An 18,118-nucleotide genomic window follows, 5' to 3' on the forward strand; every position below is an offset into this window, starting at 1 on the left:
TGCGATATCAACATTTGGCCGGCCCCCGAGATGTGGCAACTATCCTTTCCCCTACCTGGACAACTCCTTCTTAAAGCAACACTCCAGCGATTATTTTTATTTTACCAGTGGAGTTCCCTGCCACTAGCATTATACTTACCAGCCACCATCTTCATATGTTATTAGCACAGCTCTTCTGCAGTTTGTGACCTGCTGGATCACTCCACAGTTTGCTGTGGGATCTGGAAGTCACAATTCAATGTAAGTCTATGAGAGACAGCAAAGAGACCTTCATAGACTTACACTGAGAGCTTGTGACCGTTACCTCTGACTTCTGGTCACTCAATGTTTGTGTTTAGCTTTGTGCGATTCTAAATCCCCACCTATTCTAAGAAGCATAAAAAGGGCATCTAGCTGAAATACTAGTTTTACTACTTTTCTTACCTATAATAACCACCCATGCATTTCTAAAAAAAATAGTCAATACAACAGAAAATGGTTAGCCAGCTATTACCTTTTGAACATATAGTCATAAGTGCTAGTAAAAAGGTATCCAGCTTTCTCTTGATGGCGCAAAGCACTGTTTCCTAAAAGGTCTAACGAGTTCTACAAACACAGGTTTATGTTAAAAAGTAATTACGCTGCAAGATCATCTTGAACAATAATTTGGCACACTAAAAAAGCTGCAGATTACCTAATAAACACACAAAACGGTTAACAAAAGATCATCAATTTTGACAGCGCATCATCCTGTGTAAAAAGGACTTATGCTGCTGAGAGCAATGGCAGCCGATGCACACTGAACTCTATTGCTATCTTTTACTTATCTCTTGCTTTATTCTGTTTACGTAAAGGGAAGCGTCAAAGCGTCATTAGCAATTGACCTACTGCTTAAATCAAGGTTCTGTGTTAAACATATTTCATTAGAATTTTTGGAGATTTTTTAAATTTATGTTGTAAATATTTAGAAAAAAATCCCCCAAATTTCGCAGTTTTCATTCTAACATGAAAGCCTAAAAAATGGTATTTAAGATGGACACCCATTTTAAAGTTGCTTTCACATGGCTATAAGATGGATTTTTTGGCATTTGTATTACTAACACAATAACTGGACCTCCCAAGGTTCCATTGAAGCCTTAAAGAGTTAAGTAATCAAGACAACTAATTGTTGTGCTATTCCTTCAATGTTGAGCTGATCAATGTGAGTCTAGCTGCTGTCAGTCAAAGGAACTGCTCCATGTTGACATTTCCAGCCGAGCAACAGAGTATGACACAATGTCATTGTACTCAATAGTTGACCTTTTAACAAATGGTGACACCAAGTCCTCCAGAGGGAGGCGCATTCTCATTTCAATAATGTCCATGTGACCTAATATTGTTTTCCTTTCAGCATGAATCAGGAGAACTAAGCGGCAACATTAACCCCTTCATGACCATGGAATTTTCCATTTTTGCATTTTCGTTTTTTGTTACCCTTCTTCCCAGAGAAAAAAAAATGAAATATATATATATATATATATATATATATATATATATATATATATATATATATATATATATATATATATATATCACTATGATCGTATTGAACTGTATGATAAAGAACATGTTAATTATACTGCAAGGTGTAAAACTAACAAAATAAACAATTCCAGGTTTATTTTTTTATTTATTTTTGTGTTATTCATCCGTGAAACAAAAAGCTGGAATAAAAAGTGATCAAAAAGTTGTATGTACCCAAAAATACCAGTGAAAACTACTGGCCCTAAAACAGTTATGTCTCCAGAAAAATAAAAAAAGTTATGGGACCCACAAAAAAAAAGATTTTTTTAGAAGAACAGTTTTTTTCTACAAAAGCAGCAAAACATATAAAAACTATATACAAATTAGTATCTTCACAATTGGATTGACCCGCAGAATATAGATTGCATGACTATTATCCTGAACAGTGTTAAAAAATATATATATAATATATTTATATATATATGTATGTAAATATATATATAATGTTCAGAATTGATGTTTCTTTGTTCATTCTGCCTCCCTAAAAGGGTAATAAAAATGTATTAAAAAGTTGTACATACCACAAAATGGTACCAATGAAAACAACATATTGTCTTGAAAAAAATATGGCTTCACAGCTCTATTGACAAAATACTGTTAAACGTATAGTTCAGAATACGATATACTAACAAGATATATATTTTTTCAAACAGTATATTTAATGTACAAAAGTAACAAAACATAAATAAAACTATACATTTGGTATTGCCATAATTTTACTGATCCATAGAATGAATATGACACCTTATTTTTACAGCATGTTTTTTTCTATGGTTTCCCATAAAGAAAAGAGTTAATTAAAGTTGGTTAATATATTACATGTATCCCAAAATGATGCAACTCATAAATACCACTGTTCCCATAAAAAACAAGCCCTCATCTGGTTATGTCGATGGGAAAAAAAATTGTTTCACCCTGAAGACCCAAAATTGGTCAGTCCTGAATGGATTATTTTCTGTTGTACATCACAATATATGCACAGTTAAAAGGCAAATCACATATGTGCTAGATAGGAGCAGAAGTAAAAAGGAAAGACTATCCGAGAGGGCCAGTCATGCTGTACCAGAAAACCCAGATAGAAGTGCCAGTTATCAAAAAGCCACCAATGTGTTGTCCCCACCAAAAGATAGTGTTATATTGCACCTGAATGGCCCCCGTCCATCGCTGGCTCTGTAACAGCTACTATGGCTCCTTGGGCTATAGTTACCTGCATGGCCACCTCATTCATGACTCTCCTGGAAAATCCTTCTATCAATCCACCATTAATGTGAGATATTTATAAGGAACAGAATATTCTTCACTTATGATCTTATACATAAGGAGCCTTTACATTATCTAGGCTTTAGCCCTCTACTGCTCATTTTGCAATTATTGTATGTCAGCCCCTATGTCTATGTACGGTATGTCTATTTATATTAGATCTGTTCATAAACTAGCTTTTATTATATAACACATATTACAAATATGAAAACCCTTTTGAGCCCTATACTCCGCAGTTACAGCAGGAAACATGCACAGCTCCTTACCTGAAGTTGGATCCTTTGATACATCTCATTCAGGTAACTAAACCCAAGTAGCACTGAACTAGTCACCAGAATCAAAAAGATGACATGCCCGGATCGGAGAGCATAGTCTGTCCCAAGTATCCCCATATTAGACAAGATACTCTGAAAATAGAAAACTGGCATGAGTGAATTCAGGTAGCTCTTTTACTACATTCATTATACAATTTCCACCCTTCTCAAAAAACCCTACATTTTAATACATGTACAGTACAGACCAAAAGTTTGGACACACCTTCTCATTTAAAGATTTTTCTGTATTTTCATGACTATGAAAATTGTACATTCACACTGAAGGCATCAAAACTATGAATTAACACATGTGGAATTATATACTTAACAAAAAAGTGTGAAACAACTGAAAATATGTCTTATATTCTAGGTTCTTCAAAGTAGCCACCTTTTGCTTTGATGACTGCTTTGCACACTCTTGGCATTCTCTTGATGAGCTTCAATAGGTAGTCACCGGAATTGTTTTTCACTTCACAGGTGTGCCCTGTCAGGTTTAATAAGTGTGATTTCTTGCCTTATAAATGGGGTTGGGACCATCAGTTGTGTTGTGCAGAAGTCAGGTGGATACACAGCTGAAAGTCCTACTGAATAGACTGTAAGAATTTGTATTATGGCAAGAAAAAAGCAGCTAAGTAAAGAAAAACGAGTGGCCATCATTACTTTAAGAAATGAAGGTCAGTCAGTCCGAAAAATTGGGCAAACTTTGAAAGTGTCCCCAAGTGTAGTTGCAAAAACCATCAAGCGCTACAAAGAAACTGGCTCACATGAGGACTGCCCCAGGAAAGGAAGACCAAGAGTCATCTCTGCTTCTGAGGATAAGTTTATCCGAGTCACCAGCCTCAGAAATTGCAGGTTAACAGCAGCTCAGATTAGAGACCAGGTCAATGCCACACAGAGTTCTAGCAGCAGACACACCTCTACAACAACTGTTAAGAGGAGACTTTGTGCAGCAGGCCTTCATGGTAAAATAGCTGCTAGGAAACCACTGCTAAGTAGAGATGAGCGTTGTTCGACTCGAACTGTTCGCCAATCTCAAATTCGAGCTGTTTTGGGCAGTGTTCGAACCGTTCGACGAACACGAACGATTTGAAAAAAATTCGGCTGTTCGAGGTTATGTTCGATAACTGTTCGTGCACCAAAATCATAACTGGATTTTTTCTCAGTAATGATGAAAATTAATGTTAATACGCAGTTTGAGTGTACAGCGGGGCGGGGGGAGGGGCAGGGGATGGATCTCTGCAGGAATAATGAAGATCTCCATTTTTTTTTCTCTTTCCCTCATTTACAGTGAAGAGGTGCAATCTGTCAGCCTATCAGCAGCGCACACACGGAGCGAAGTGCTTTTTTATACACAAGCAAGGGCATGTGTCATTGGCAGTGTATGTCACATGTCCTTGCCCTATAAGACTCAGCCATTTTCCCCGTCGCCACCATTTTCTCACTGCTGCAGCTGCGTGTTAGATGGCACCGCTGTTGCTGTGTGCGCTATACCTTGTTAATTTCAAGCCAATTTTCGCACAAATCTACAGATAGCTTGGGAGTAGGGAATAGTTGTGATTGCAGTCCTTTTAAGGACTAGGTTACAGCATTTCCTATGACTTTCATCAGGCAGGTCTGTGCTCTTAAATAGATAGGTTGTGGGAGTAAAGACTAATTGTAATTGCAGCCCTTTTCAGGACTAAGTTACATCAGTTCCTATCAGTTTTTGCCAGGCAGGTCTGTGCCAGTGCTGTGCAAGTTTTTTTCACAGCATTTGGCTAAATCTAGCAAAGCTAATCCTTTTTGGCCTTTTGCAGAGTGTGTTAGTCAGTGGAGTAGTCTATCTGTGTTGCAAGCTACACCACCTGTGTATAGAATACCAATTTTTTACTGCGCCTAGTGAAGTAAAACCTTTTGGGCATAGCATCATTCTATTAGTCCATCTATACTGACCTCCATAAGGTTGCAAATTGAATATAATTTTTTTCTGCATCTAGCTCTGAAAAAATATTTGGGTGGGCTTCTAGCTGTGTGTGGGACTTGTTCTATTAGTCCATCTATACTGACCTCCATCAGGTTGCAAACTGAATATAATTTTTTTCTGCATCTACCTCTGAAAAAATATTTGGGCTTCTAGCTGTGTGTGGGACTTGTTCTATTAGTCCATCTATACTGACCTCCATCAGGTTGCAAATTGAATATAATTTTTTTCTGCATCTAGCTCTGAAAAAATATTTGGCCTTCTAGCAGTGTGTGGGACTTGTTCTATTAGTCCATCTATACTGACCACCATCAGGTTGCAAATTCAAAATAATTTTTTGTCTGCATCTAGCTCTGAAAAAATATTTGGCCTTCTACCAGTGTGTGGGACTTATTCTATTAGTCCATCTATACTGACCTCCATCAGGTTGCAAAATAAAAATAATCTTTATCTGCATCTAGCTCTGAAAAAATATTTGGCCTTCTAGCAGTGTGTGGGACTTGTTCTATTAGTCCATCTATACTGACCTCCATCAGGTTGCAAATTAAAAATAATTTTTATCTGCATCTAGCTCTGAAAAAATATTTGGCCTTCTAGCAGTGTGTGGGACTTGTTCTATTAGTCCATCTATACGGACCTCCATCAGGTTGCAAACTGAATATAATTTTTTTCTGCATCTACCTCTGAAAACATATTTGGGCTTCTAGCTGTGTGTGGGACTTGTTCTATTAGTCCATCTATACTGACCTCCATCAGGTTGCAAATTGAATATAATTTTTTTCTGCATCTAGCTCTGAAAAAATATTTGGCCTTCTAGCAGTGTGTGGGACTTGTTCTATTAGTCCATCTATACTGACCTCCATCAGGTTGCAAATTGAAAATAATTTTTATCTGCATCTAGCTCTGAAAAAATATTTGGGCTTCTAGCAGTGTGTGGGACTTGTTCTATTAGTCCATCTATACTGACCTCCATCAGGTTGCAAATTAAAAATAATTTTTATCTGCATCTAGCTCTGAAAAAATATTTGGCCTTCTAGCAGTGTGTGGGACTTGTTCTATTAGTCCATCTATACGGACCTCCATCAGGTTGCAAACTGAATATAATTTTTTTTTGCATCTACCTCTGAAAACATATTTGGGCTTCTAGCTGTGTGTGGGACTTGTTCTATTAGTCCATCTATACTGACCTCCATCAGGTTGCAAATTGAATATAATTTTTTTCTGCATCTAGCTCTGAAAAAATATTTGGCCTTCTAGCAGTGTGTGGGACTTGTTCTATTAGTCCATCTATACTGACCTCCATCAGGTTGCAAATTGAAAATAATTTTTATCTGCATCTAGCTCTGTAAAAATATTTGGCCTTCTAGCAGTGTGTGGGACTTGTTCTATTAGTCCATCTATACTGACCTCCATCAGGTTGCAAATTGAATATAATTTTTTTCTGCATCTACCTCTGAAAAAATATTTGGCCTTCTAGCAGTGTGTGGGACTTGTTCTATTAGTCCATCTATACTGACCTCCATCAGGTTGCAAATTAAAAATAATTTTTATCTGCATCTAGCTCTTAAAAAATAGTTGGCCTTCTAGCAGTGTGTGGGACTTGTTCTATTAGTCCATCTATACTGACCTCCATCAGGTTGCAAACTGAATATAATTTTTTTCTGCATCTACCTCTGAAAAAATATTTGGGCTTCTAGCTGTGTGTGGGACTTGTTCTATTAGTCCATCTATACTGACCTCCATCAGGTTGCAAATTAAAAATAATTTTTATCTGCATCTAGCTCTGAAAAAATATTTGGCCTTCTAGCAGTGTGTGGGACTTGTTCTATTAGTCCATCTATACTGACCTCCATCAGGTTGCAAACTGAATATAATTTTTTTCTGCATCTACCTCTGTAAAAATATTTGGCCTTCTAGCAGTGTGTGGGACTTGTTCTATTAGTCCATCTATACTGACCTCCATCAGGTTGCAAATTGAATATAATTTTTTTCTGCATCTAGCTCTGAAAAAATATTTGGCCTTCTAGCAGTGTGTGGGACTTGTTCTATTAGTCCATCTATACTGACCTCCATCAGGTTGCAAATTGAATATAATTTTTTTCTGCATCTACCTCTGAAGAAATATTTGGCCTTCTAGCAGTGTGTGGGACTTGTTCTATTAGTCCATCTATACTGACCTCCATCAGGTTGCAAATTAAAAATAATTTTTATCTGCATCTAGCTCTTAAAAAATATTTGGCCTTCTAGCAGTGTGTGGGACTTGTTCTATTAGTCCATCTATTCTGACCTCCATCAGGTTGCAAATTGAATATCATTTTTTTCTGCATCTACCTCTGAAAAAATATTTGGCCTTCTAGCAGTGTGTGGGACTTGTTCTATTAGTCCATCTATACTGACCTCCATCAGGTTGCAAATTAAAAATAATTTTTATCTGCATCTAGCTCTTAAAAAATATTTGGCCCTCTAGCAGTGTGTGGACTTGTTCTATTAGTGCATCTATACTTACCTCCATCAGGTTGCAAACTGAATATAATTTTTTTCTGCATCTACCTCTGAAAAAATATTTGGGCTTCTAGCTGTGTGTGGGACTTGTTCTATTAGTCCATCTATACTGACCTCCATCAGGTTGCAAATTAAAAATAATTTTTATCTGCATCTAGCTCTGAAAAAATATTTGGCCTTCTAGCAGTGTGTGAGACTTGTTCTATTAGTCCATCTATACTGACCTCCATCAGATTGCAAACTGAATATAATTTTTTTCTGCATCTACCTCTGAAAAAATATTTGGGCTTCTAGCTGTGTGTGGGACTTGTTCTATTAGTCCATCTATACTGACCTCCATCAGGTTGCAAATTCAATATAATATTTTTCTGCATCTAGCTCTGAAAAAATATTTGGCCTTCTAGCAGTGTGTGGGACTTGTTCTATTAGTCCATCTATACTGACCTCCATCAGGTTGCAAACTGAATATAATTTTTTTCTGCATCTACCTCTGAAAAAATATTTGGGCTTCTAGCTGTGTGTGGGACTTGTTCTATTAGTCCATCTATACTGACCTCCATTAGGTTGCAAATTGAATATAATTTTTTTCTGCATCTAGCTCTGAAAAAATATTTGGCCTTCTAGCAGTGTGTGGGACTTGTTCTATTAGTCCATCTATACGGACCTCCATCAGGTTGCAAACTGAATATAATTTTTCTCTGCATCTACCTCTGAAAACATATTTGGGCTTCTAGCTGTGTGTGGGACTTGTTCTATTAGTCCATCTATACTGACCTTCATCAGGTTGCAAATTGAATATAATTTTTTTCTGCATCTAGCTCTGAAAAAATATTTGGCCTTCTAGCAGTGTGTGGGACTTGTTCTATTAGTCCATCTATACTGACCTCCATCAGGTTGCAAATTGAAAATAATTTTTATCTGCATCTAGCTCTGAAAAAATATTTGGCCTTCTAGCAGTGTGTGGGACTTGTTCTATTAGTCCATCTATACTGACCTCCATCAGATTGCAAACTGAATATAATTTTTTTCTGCATCTACCTCTGAAAAAATATTTGGGCTTCTAGCTGTGTGTGGGACTTGTTCTATTAGTCCATCTATACTGACCTCCATCAGGTTGCAAATTCAATATAATATTTTTCTGCATCTAGCTCTGAAAAAATATTTGGCCTTCTAGCAGTGTTTGGGACTTGTTCTATTAGTCCATCTATACTGACCTCCATCAGGTTGCAAACTGAATATAATTTTTTTCTGCATCTACCTCTGAAAAAATATTTGGGCTTCTAGCTGTGTGTGGGACTTGTTCTATTAGTCCATCTATACTGACCTCCATCAGGTTGCAAATTGAATATAATTTTTTTCTGCATCTAGCTCTGAAAAAATATTTGGCCTTCTAGCAGTGTGTGGGACTTGTTCTATTAGTCCATCTATACGGACCTCCATCAGGTTGCAAACTGAATATAATTTTTTTCTGCATCTACCTCTGAAAACATATTTGGGCTTCTAGCTGTGTGTGGGACTTGTTCTATTAGTCCATCTATACTGACCTCCATCAGGTTGCAAATTGAATATAATTTTTTTCTGCATCTAGCTCTGAAAAAATATTTGGCCTTCTAGCAGTGTGTGGGACTTGTTCTATTAGTCCATCTATACTGACCTCCATCAGGTTGCAAATTGAAAATAATTTTTATCTGCATCTAGCTCTGTAAAAATATTTGGCCTTCTAGCAGTGTGTGGGACTTGTTCTATTAGTCCATCTATACTGACCTCCATCAGGTTGCAAATTGAATATAATTTTTTTCTGCATCTACCTCTGAAAAAATATTTGGCCTTCTAGCAGTGTGTGGGACTTGTTCTATTAGTCCATCTATACTGACCTCCATCAGGTTGCAAATTCAATATAATATTTTTCTGCATCTAGCTCTGAAAAAATATTTGGCCTTCTAGCAGTGTGTGGGACTTGTTCTATTAGTCCATCTATACTGACCTCCATCAGGTTGCAAACTGAATATAATTTTTTTCTGCATCTAGCTCTGAAAAAATATTTGGCCTTCTAGCAGTGTGTGGGACTTGTTCTATTAGTCCATCTATACGGACCTCCATCAGGTTGCAAACTGAATATAATTTTTTTCTGCATCTAGCTCTGAAAAAATATTTGGCCTTCTAGCAGTGTGTGGGACTTGTTCTATTAGTCCATCTATACTGACCTCCATCAGGTTGCAAATTAAAAATAATTTTTATCTGCATCTAGCTCTTAAAAAATAGTTGGCCTTCTAGCAGTGTGTGGGACTTGTTCTATTAGTCCATCTATACTGACCTCCATCAGGTTGCAAACTGAATATAATTTTTTTCTGCATCTAGCTCTGAAAAAATATTTGGCCTTCTAGCAGTGTGTGGGACTTGTTCTATTAGTCCATCTATACTGACCTCCATCAGGTTGCAAACTGAATATAATTTTTTTCTGCATCTAGCTCTGAAAAAATATTTGGCCTTCTAGCAGTGTGTGGGACTTGTTCTATTAGTCCATCTATACTGACCTCCATCAGGTTGCAAACTGAATATAATTTTTTTCTGCATCTAGCTCTGAAAAAATATTTGGCCTTCTAGCAGTGTGTGGGACTTGTTCTATTAGTCCATCTATACTGACCTCCATCAGGTTGCAAATTAAAAATAATTTTTATCTGCATCTAGCTCTTAAAAAATAGTTGGCCTTCTAGCAGTGTGTGGGACTTGTTCTATTAGTCCATCTATACTGACCTCCATCAGGTTGCAAACTGAATATAATTTTTTTCTGCATCTACCTCTGAAAAAATATTTGGGCTTCTAGCTGTGTGTGGGACTTGTTCTATTAGTCCATCTATACTGACCTCCATCAGGTTGCAAATTAAAAATAATTTTTATCTGCATCTAGCTCTGAAAAAATATTTGGCCTTCTAGCAGTGTGTGGGACTTGTTCTATTAGTCCATCTATACTGACCTCCATCAGGTTGCAAACTGAATATAATTTTTTTCTGCATCTACCTCTGTAAAAATATTTGGCCTTCTAGCAGTGTGTGGGACTTGTTCTATTAGTCCATCTATACTGACCTCCATCAGGTTGCAAATTGAATATAATTTTTTTCTGCATCTAGCTCTGAAAAAATATTTGGCCTTCTAGCAGTGTGTGGGACTTGTTCTATTAGTCCATCTATACTGACCTCCATCAGGTTGCAAATTGAATATAATTTTTTTCTGCATCTACCTCTGAAGAAATATTTGGCCTTCTAGCAGTGTGTGGGACTTGTTCTATTAGTCCATCTATACTGACCTCCATCAGGTTGCAAATTAAAAATAATTTTTATCTGCATCTAGCTCTTAAAAAATATTTGGCCTTCTAGCAGTGTGTGGGACTTGTTCTATTAGTCCATCTATTATGACCTCCATCAGGTTGCAAATTGAATATCATTTTTTTCTGCATCTACCTCTGAAAAAATATTTGGCCTTCTAGCAGTGTGTGGGACTTGTTCTATTAGTCCATCTATACTGACCTCCATCAGGTTGCAAATTAAAAATAATTTTTATCTGCATCTAGCTCTTAAAAAATATTTGGCCCTCTAGCAGTGTGTGGACTTGTTCTATTAGTGCATCTATACTTACCTCCATCAGGTTGCAAACTGAATATAATTTTTTTCTGCATCTACCTCTGAAAAAATATTTGGGCTTCTAGCTGTGTGTGGGACTTGTTCTATTAGTCCATCTATACTGACCTCCATCAGGTTGCAAATTAAAAATAATTTTTATCTGCATCTAGCTCTGAAAAAATATTTGGCCTTCTAGCAGTGTGTGGGACTTGTTCTATTAGTCCATCTATACTGACCTCCATCAGATTGCAAACTGAATATAATTTTTTTCTGCATCTACCTCTGAAAAAATATTTGGGCTTCTAGCTGTGTGTGGGACTTGTTCTATTAGTCCATCTATACTGACCTCCATCAGGTTGCAAATTGAATATAATATTTTTCTGCATCTAGCTCTGAAAAAATATTTGGCCTTCTAGCAGTGTGTGGGACTTGTTCTATTAGTCCATCTATACTGACCTCCATCAGGTTGCAAACTGAATATAATTTTTTTCTGCATCTACCTCTGAAAAAATATTTGGGCTTCTAGCTGTGTGTGGGACTTGTTCTATTAGTCCATCTATACTGACCTCCATCAGGTTGCAAATTGAATATAATTTTTTTCTGCATCTAGCTCTGAAAAAATATTTGGCCTTCTAGCAGTGTGTGGGACTTGTTCTATTAGTCCATCTATACTGACCTCCATCAGGTTGCAAATTGAATATAATATTTTTCTGCATCTAGCTCTGAAAAAATATTTGGCCTTCTAGCAGTGTGTGGGACTTGTTCTATTAGTCCATCTATACTGACCTCCATCAGATTGCAAACTGAATATATTTTTTTTCTGCATCTACCTCTGAAAAAATATTTGGGCTTCTAGCTGTGTGTGGGACTTGTTCTATTAGTCCATCTATACTGACCTCCATCAGGTTGCAAATTGAATATAACTTTTTTCTGCATCTAGCTCTGAAAAAATATTTGGCCTTCTAGCAGTGTGTGGGACTTGTTCTATTAGTCCATCTATACTGACCTCCATCAGGTTGCAAATTGAATATAATATTTTTCTGCATCTAGCTCTGAAAAAATATTTGGCCTTCTAGCAGTGTGTGGGACTTTTTCTATTAGTCCATCTATACTGACCTCCATCAGGTTGCAAACTGAATATAATTTTTTTCTGCATCTACCTCTGAAAAAATATTTGGGCTTCTAGCTGTGTGTGGGACTTGTTCTATTAGTCCATCTATACTGACCTCCATCAGGTTGCAAATTGAATATAATTTTTTTCTGCATCTAGCTCTGAAAAAATATTTGGCCTTCTAGCAGTGTGTGGGACTTGTTCTATTAGTCCATCTATACTGACCTCCATCAGGTTGCAAATTCAAAATCATTTTTATCTGCATCTAGCTCTGAAAAAATATTTGGCCTTCTAGCAGTGTGTGGGACTTGTTCTATTAGTCCATCTATACTGACCTCCATCAGGTTGCAAATTAAAAATAATTTTTATCTGCATCTAGCTCTGAAAAAATATTTGGCCTTCTAGCAGTGTGTGGGACTTGTTCTATTAGTCCCTCTATACTGACCTCCATCAGGTTGCAAATTAAAAATTATTTTTATCTGCATCTAGCTCTGAAAAAATATTTGGCCTTCTAGCAGTGTGTGGGACTTGTTCTATTAGTCCATCTATACTGACCTCCATCAGGTTGCAAATTAAAAATAATTTTTATCTGCATCTAGCTCTGAAAAAATATTTGGCCTTCTAGCAGTGTGTGGGACTTGTTCTATTAGTCCATCTATACGGACCTCCATCAGGTTGCAAACTGAATATAATTTTTTTCTGCATCTACCTCTGAAAACATATTTGGGCTTCTAGCTGTGTGTGGGACTTGTTCTATGAGTCCATCTATACTGACCTCCATCAGGTTGCAAATTGAATATAATTTTTTTCTGCATCTAGCTCTGAAAAAATATTTGGCCTTCTAGCAGTGTGTGGGACTTGTTCTATTAGTCCATCTATACTGACCTCCATCAGGTTGCAAATTGAAAATAATTTTTATCTGCATCTAGCTCTGTAAAAATATTTGGCCTTCTAGCAGTGTGTGGGACTTGTTCTATTAGTCCATATATACTGACCTCCATCAGGTTGCAAATTGAATATAATTTTTTTCTGCATCTACCTCTGAAAAAATATTTGGCCTTCTAGCAGTGTGTGGGACTTGTTCTATTAGTCCATCTATACTGACCTCCATCAGGTTGCAAATTAAAAATAATTTTTATCTGCATCTAGCTCTTAAAAAATAGTTGGCCTTCTAGCAGTGTGTGGGACTTGTTCTATTAGTCCATCTATACTGACCTCCATCAGGTTGCAAACTGAATATAATTTTTTTCTGCATCTACCTCTGAAAAAATATTTGGGCTTCTAGCTGTGTGTGGGACTTGTTCTATTAGTCCATCTATACTGACCTCCATCAGGTTGCAAATTAAAAATAATTTTTATCTGCATCTAGCTCTGAAAAAATATTTGGCCTTCTAGCAGTGTGTGGGACTTGTTCTATTAGTCCATCTATACTGACCTCCATCAGGTTGCAAACTGAATATAATTTTTTTCTGCATCTACCTCTGTAAAAATATTTGGCCTTCTAGCAGTGTGTGGGACTTGTTCTATTAGTCCATCTATACTGACCTCCATCAGGTTGCAAATTGAATATAATTTTTTTCTGCATCTAGCTCTGAAAAAATATTTGGCCTTCTAGCAGTGTGTGGGACTTGTTCTATTAGTCCATCTATACTGACCTCCATCAGGTTGCAAATTGAATATAATTTTTTTCTGCATCTACCTCTGAAGAAATATTTGGCCTTCTAGCAGTGTGTGGGACTTGTTCTATTAGTCCATCTATACTGACCTCCATCAGGTTGCAAATTAAAAATAATTTTTATCTGCATCTAGCTCTTAAAAAATATTTGGCCTTCTAGCAGTGTGTGGGACTTGTTCTATTAGTCCATCTATTCTGACCTCCATCAGGTTGCAAATTGAATATCATTTTTTTCTGCATCTACCTCTGAAAAAATATTTGGCCTTCTAGCAGTGTGTGGGACTTGTTCTATTAGTCCATCTATACTGACCTCCATCAGGTTGCAAATTAAAAATAATTTTTATCTGCATCTAGCTCTTAAAAAATATTTGGCCCTCTAGCAGTGTGTGGACTTGTTCTATTAGTGCATCTATACTTACCTCCATCAGGTTGCAAACTGAATATAATTTTTTTCTGCATCTACCTCTGAAAAAATATTTGGGCTTCTAGCTGTGTGTGGGACTTGTTCTATTAGTCCATCTATACTGACCTCCATCAGGTTGCAAATTAAAAATATTTTTTATCTGCATCTAGCTCTGAAAAAATATTTGGCCTTCTAGCAGTGTGTGGGACTTGTTCTATTAGTCCATCTATACTGACCTCCATCAGATTGCAAACTGAATATAATTTTTTTCTGCATCTACCTCTGAAAAAATATTTGGGCTTCTAGCTGTGTGTGGGACTTGTTCTATTAGTCCATCTATACTGACCTCCATCAGGTTGCAAATTGAATATAATATTTTTCTGCATCTAGCTCTGAAAAAATATTTGGCCTTCTAGCAGTGTGTGGGACTTGTTCTATTAGTCCATCTATACTGACCTCCATCAGGTTGCAAACTGAATATAATTTTTTTCTGCATCTACCTCTGAAAAAATATTTGGGCTTCTAGCTGTGTGTGGGACTTGTTCTATTAGTCCATCTATACTGACCTCCATCAGGTTGCAAATTGAATATAATTTTTTTCTGCATCTAGCTCTGAAAAAATATTTGGCCTTCTAGCAGTGTGTGGGACTTGTTCTATTAGTCCATCTATACTGACCTCCATCAGGTTGCAAACTGAATATAATTTTTTTCTGCATCTACCTCTGAAAAAATATTTGGGCTTCTAGCTGTGTGTGGGACTTGTTCTATTAGTCCATCTATACTGACCTCCATCAGGTTGCAAATTGAATATAATTTTTTTCTGCATCTAGCTCTGAAAAAATATTTGGCCTTCTAGCAGTGTGTGGGACTTGTTCTATTAGTCCATCTATACTGACCTCCATCAGGTTGCAAATTGAATATAATATTTTTCTGCATCTAGCTCTGAAAAAATATTTGGCCTTCTAGCAGTGTGTGGGACTTGTTCTATTAGTCCATCTATACTGACCTCCATCAGATTGCAAACTGAATATATTTTTTTTCTGCATCTACCTCTGAAAAAATATTTGGGCTTCTAGCTGTGTGTGGGACTTGTTCTATTAGTCCATCTATACTGACCTCCATCAGGTTGCAAATTGAATATAACTTTTTTCTGCATCTAGCTCTGAAAAAATATTTGGCCTTCTAGCAGTGTGTGGGACTTGTTCTATTAGTCCATCTATACTGACCTCCATCAGGTTGCAAACTGAATATAATTTTTTTCTGCATCTACCTCTGTAAAAATATTTGGCCTTCTAGCAGTGTGTGGGACTTGTTCTATTAGTCCATCTATACTGACCTCCATCAGGTTGCAAATTGAATATAATTTTTTTCTGCATCTAGCTCTGAAAAAATATTTGGCCTTCTAGCAGTGTGTGGGACTTGTTCTATTAGTCCATCTATACTGACCTCCATCAGGTTGCAAATTGAATATAATTTTTTTCTGCATCTACCTCTGAAGAAATATTTGGCCTTCTAGCAGTGTGTGGGACTTGTTCTATTAGTCCATCTATACTGACCTCCATCAGGTTGCAAATTAAAAATAATTTTTATCTTCATCTAGCTCTTAAAAAATATTTGGCCTTCTAGCAGTGTGTGGGACTTGTTCTATTAGTCCATCTATTCTGACCTCCATCAGGTTGCAAATTGAATATCATTTTTTTCTGCATCTACCTCTGAAAAAATATTTGGCCTTCTAGCAGTGTGTGGGACTTGTTCTATTAGTCCATCTATACTGACCTCCATCAGGTTGCAAATTAAAAATAATTTTTATCTGCATCTAGCTCTTAAAAAATATTTGGCCCTCTAGCAGTGTGTGGACTTGTTCTATTAGTGCATCTATACTTACCTCCATCAGGTTGCAAACTGAATATAATTTTTTTCTGCATCTACCTCTGAAAAAATATTTGGGCTTCTAGCTGTGTGTGGGACTTGTTCTATTAGTCCATCTATACTGACCTCCATCAGGTTGCAAATTAAAAATAATTTTTATCTGCATCTAGCTCTGAAAAAATATTTGGCCTTCTAGCAGTGTGTGGGACTTGTTCTATTAGTCCATCTATACTGACCTCCATCAGATTGCAAACTGAATATAATTTTTTTCTGCATCTACCTCTGAAAAAATATTTGGGCTTCTAGCTGTGTGTGAGACTTGTTCTATTAGTCCATCTATACTGACCTCCATCAGGTTGCAAATTGAATATAATATTTTTCTGCATCTAGCTCTGAAAAAATATTTGGCCTTCTAGCAGTGTGTGGGACTTGTTCTATTAGTCCATCTATACTGACCTCCATCAGGTTGCAAACTGAATATAATTTTTTTCTGCATCTACCTCTGAAAAAATATTTGGGCTTCTAGCTGTGTGTGGGACTTGTTCTATTAGTCCATCTATACTGACCTCCATCAGGTTGCAAATTGAATATAATTTTTTTCTGCATCTAGCTCTGAAAAAATATTTGGCCTTCTAGCAGTGTGTGGGACTTGTTCTATTAGTCCATCTATACTGACCTCCATCAGGTTGCAAACTGAATATAATTTTTTTCTGCATCTACCTCTGAAAAAATATTTGGGCTTCTAGCTGTGTGTGGGAGTTGTTCTATTAGTCCATCTATACTGACCTCCATCAGGTTGCAAATTGAATATAATTTTTTTCTGCATCTAGCTCTGAAAAAATATTTGGCCTTCTAGCAGTGTGTGGGACTTGTTCTATTAGTCCATCTATACTGACCTCCATCAGGTTGCAAATTGAATATAATATTTTTCTGCATCTAGCTCTGAAAAAATATTTGGCCTTCTAGCAGTGTGTGGGACTTGTTCTATTAGTCCATCTATACTGACCTCCATCAGATTGCAAACTGAATATATTTTTTTTCTGCATCTACCTCTGAAAAAATATTTGGGCTTCTAGCTGTGTGTGGGACTTGTTCTATTAGTCCATCTATACTGACCTCCATCAGGTTGCAAATTGAATATAACTTTTTTCTGCATCTAGCTCTGAAAAAATATTTGGCCTTCTAGCAGTGTGTGGGACTTGTTCTATTAGTCCATCTATACTGACCTCCATCAGGTTGCAAATTGAATATAATATTTTTCTGCATCTAGCTCTGAAAAAATATTTGGCCTTCTAGCAGTGTGTGGGACTTTTTCTATTAGTCCATCTATACTGACCTCCATCAGGTTGCAAACTGAATGTAATTTTTTTCTGCATCTACCTCTGAAAAAATATTTGGGCTTCTAGCTGTGTGTGGGACTTGTTCTATTAGTCCATCTATACTGACCTCCATCAGGTTGCAAATTGAATATAATTTTTTTCTGCATCTAGCTCTGAAAAAATATTTGGCCTTCTAGCAGTGTGTGGGACTTGTTCTATTAGTCCATCTATACTGACCTCCATCAGGTTGCAAATTCAAAATAATTTTTATCTGCATCTAGCTCTGAAAAAATATTTGGCCTTCTAGCAGTGTGTGGGACTTGTTCTATTAGTCCATCTATACTGACCTCCATCAGGTTGCAAATTAAAAATAATTTTTATCTGCATCTAGCTCTGAAAAAATATTTGGCCTTCTAGCAGTGTGTGGGACTTGTTCTATTAGTCCCTCTATACTGACCTCCATCAGGTTGCAAATTAAAAATTATTTTTATCTGCATCTAGCTCTGAAAAAATATTTGGCCTTCTAGCAGTGTGTGGGACTTGTTC

The 18,118-nt window shown here is 36.6% G+C and overlaps 1 protein-coding gene across 5 annotated transcripts in view; it reads right to left on the reverse strand.

Annotated features, from left to right (window-relative positions):
* Positions 1-18,118, reverse strand: part of LOC141166314 (uncharacterized) — a 125,341-nt gene that overhangs the window by 73,237 nt on the left and 33,986 nt on the right. For all 5 annotated transcript variants that reach the window (XM_073652882.1, XM_073652881.1, XM_073652884.1 and 2 more), the window contains exon 2: positions 3,069-3,209. In XM_073652882.1, coding sequence (XP_073508983.1) covers positions 3,069-3,209 — 141 coding nt within the window. The remainder of the gene's footprint in view (positions 1-3,068; positions 3,210-18,118) is intronic.

This window comes from Phyllobates terribilis, unplaced genomic scaffold (genome assembly GCF_046119375.1).
Source record: "Phyllobates terribilis strain yellow unplaced genomic scaffold, ASM4611937v1 Scaffold_11__3_contigs__length_659146591, whole genome shotgun sequence".
NCBI classification, from domain to species: Eukaryota; Metazoa; Chordata; class Amphibia; order Anura; family Dendrobatidae; genus Phyllobates; species Phyllobates terribilis.